The following is a 3,121-nucleotide window of genomic DNA, read 5'->3' as shown; positions in this document are numbered from 1 at the left end:
ATCGGTACTTGGAAAACATTCCACATTATTTCGCAATTCAGCAAATGCATCTTAATTGCAGTTGCACTCCGACCGCATTCCACAATTTTAATGTTTCCGCTCAAGTAATATAAACATTTTTTAATGTTTCCGTTCAAGTAATAAATTTGATTTATTATCCTTCGTGACAATATATATCCCATATTTTTTATTGGATATCCTGTCATGTGTATGTGTCTGTAGAGAGAGAGATAACGTCTCTGTAGAGACACATGTGTAAGTAAGTTTCATTCCTCTTTTCTCAGAGCCCTCTGAAAATGCAACTTCCCAGATTGAAAGTACAGAAAGTAGGGATTCATTGGAGGTGTAGTTTGTTGCAGTGGATAATATTATGAATAGACAGTTAAACAGGGCTGCCTTGGACATTTTGGGAGCTAATTCAGCCCCCATCAATCCCTCCGGGGAAGCAATCCAGAAAGACTTGGCCTTGCAATGGGGTTCAATATTAAGTTCTGGTCTTTCTCAAGAAGTTATCCAGGCTTTGGAAAGAAAATATTCTATTCCTATCAATCTTCAATCTGCTAAACCTCCTAGACTAAATCCAGAATTACGGGCTCCGTCTGTTTCAGAAACAGCTTTAGCTAGAGACTCCCGTTTGGAGAGTGAGCAAAGGCTTTTGGCTGTGGCCCTATCTGCGCTAGGAAGGTCCCAATCACTTTTATTGACCTTGCAAACAGAGGAGGGGGGGGAAAAGCTTCTCCCCGCTATTGAGGCTCTCAATGATGGAGCTAAGCTCCTTGCAGAAGTGCACCATATGGAGTCTCTTTCTCGTCAAAACCTTATTAGTCTGGGACTTGATAAGGGTGTTCGAGACTTGGTTCAAGGGACCAGTTTGGATGGATGGTTGTTTGCAGAAAATTTGTCAGACAGATTCAAGGCAGCCAAGGCACTCGAAAAATCCAGTATAGAGTTAAAGGGATCGAAGAAGCCTTCAACATCCCGTGGTGGACCTAAGATTAATCCAAAAAACCGGTCAGCTCCCCTCAGGTCTCGATCCAACCTGGAAGGTCGCAAGCAATATCAACAATCAGGATCCAAGAGATTCAATCAACAACATCAACCCAGGAAGCGTCAGTCCTTCAACAACCAAGACAAGAATCAACGGCAGTACTACCGTTAGATCAGGAGGTAAGTTTGCGAGCTGGCCAACTTTCATTATTTTACAATGTCTGGACTCATATTACTTCTGATCCCTTAATATTGTCTTGGATTAGGGGTTATCGCTTGCCCTTAAAAAAGCGGGTACATCAAATTAGACCCCCTGTACAGGATATGTGGTCGCCTGATGAGCAAGCTTGTATTAGCAAAGAGATCCAACATTTGTTGGATATTGGCGCAATTAAACCTTGTAAGGCCTCCTCAGATCAATTTGTATCAAAGATTTTTTTGATAACTAAGTCTTCGGGTAAAACTCGTTTGATTTTAAATTTGAAGAATTTCAATAAATTCTTGGTATGTCATCATTTTAAAATGGAAAATGTAAAGACAGCCAGAAGACTTATAAGCGTATTTCTTAGTTCGAGTCCATAAAAGTCACCGCAAATATTTAAGGTTTCAGTTTCAAAATAGACTTTATGAATATGCATGTCTTCCCTTTGGTTTATGTACAGCTCCCTATGTCTTTACTAAACTACTAAAACCTGTTTTGCAGACCTTACGAAATCAAGGTTTTTGTTCGGTAGGCATATTTAGATGATTTTTTATTAATGGGAAGGTTTCACACAGACTGTGTAAACAATATTGTAGCTACAGTTCATCTGTTAAACAGGCTAGGTTTCATTATAAACCAGAAGAAAAGTAACCTTATTCCTTCCAAACAATGCTTATTTTTAGGGTTTCTGTTTAACACAGAAGTCATGAGTCTTGAGCTGCCTGCAGAGAAAAGACAAGAGTTGTTTTCATGGATTTCCAGGATTGGCAGCTTAAATTCTTGTAGCATTCAATACTTTGCTAGGTTTGTAGGTAAACTTACGGCAGCATGTCCCGCATCCAAATATGGATGGGATCATATTAAAGTCTTTGAGAGGGCCAAATACTTGGCTTTGTTAAGGTCTAGAGGGTCATATAAGAGATATATGACCATGCCTAACTTCATTAAAAGTGACTTGACTTCGTGGAAAAATAATATTTTCTGTACGTCTAACTCTCTTTCAACATCCCTTTGTTTTTCTTCTGAAATATTCTCAGATGCTTCTCCCCTAGGGTGGGGAGGTTACTGCAATGGTATTCGAGCTAGAGGAGGCTGTAATTCTACAGAAAAGCTTATGCATATCAATGAATTAGAAATTTGGGCGTCCTTTTTTGCCTTAAAATGTTTTGCCCAACAATGTACAAATTCAAACATCCTGTTACGAATAGACAATACAACTGCCATAGCTTACATCAACCGAATGGGCGGGGTGAAATTCCAAAATTTAAATCAGGTTGCTAAGAGAATCTGGGACTGGTGCGAGCAGCGAAACATTTATGTTTTTGCATCTTACATTCCCTCTAAAGATAATAAAGAGGCAGATGAAGAGTCTCGTAGATGTCTATCAGAGATAGAATATGAATTACGTCAAGAGGAATTTGAGTTAATCATTCAGACTTTCGGCACTCCTTCAATTGATTTATTTGCCAGTAGGCACAACAGTAAATGCTCACACTTTATTTCTTGGCACCGGGACCCTGAAGCTGTTACTATAGACGCCTTTACTGTTTCATGGTCAAAAGAATTTGGTTATGCCTTTCCCCCCTTTTCTTTAATACCCAAGGTTCTTCAAAAAACTATCGCAGACAAGGCCAAGATGATTTTGGTAGTGCCGTTCTGGCCTGCGCAGCCTTGGTTTCCTGTTTTCTCCAGTTTATTGATTGCAGAACCGTTGATGTTGCATCCTAATCATAACTTGTTATTATCAATTAACAGGGACCCCCACCCCCTCTGGAGGAAGCTTACCCTGGTGGCAGGGCTGTTGTAGACCAGGCCTTCCGTTTAAAAGGATACCCCACGGAAGCACTTAAGATAGCCCAGGCGTCCGTAACGGAAGCAACAATGAAACCAATACAACAGTTGTTATAAGCTATGGTGGAATTTCTGCAAACA

At 40.1% G+C, this 3,121-nt stretch overlaps 1 protein-coding gene across 1 annotated transcript; it reads left to right on the top strand.

The window, feature by feature from the left end:
* Nucleotides 1-306: 306 nt before the first annotated feature.
* On the top strand, nucleotides 307-1,496 carry LOC145738363 (uncharacterized). Its single transcript, XM_081993177.1, has one exon. The coding sequence runs from the start codon at nucleotides 371-373 to the stop codon at nucleotides 1,157-1,159; it is 789 nt and encodes a 262-aa protein (XP_081849303.1). The 5' UTR covers nucleotides 307-370; the 3' UTR covers nucleotides 1,160-1,496.
* The last annotated feature ends 1,625 nt before the right edge of the window (nucleotides 1,497-3,121 follow it).

Source organism: Ips typographus, linkage group LG15 (assembly GCF_016097725.1).
Source record: "Ips typographus isolate SLU linkage group LG15, UJ_Ityp_2.0, whole genome shotgun sequence".
Lineage (NCBI taxonomy): Eukaryota > Metazoa > Arthropoda > Insecta > Coleoptera > Curculionidae > Ips > Ips typographus.
This window is presented reverse-complemented; position numbering and strand designations above follow the sequence as displayed.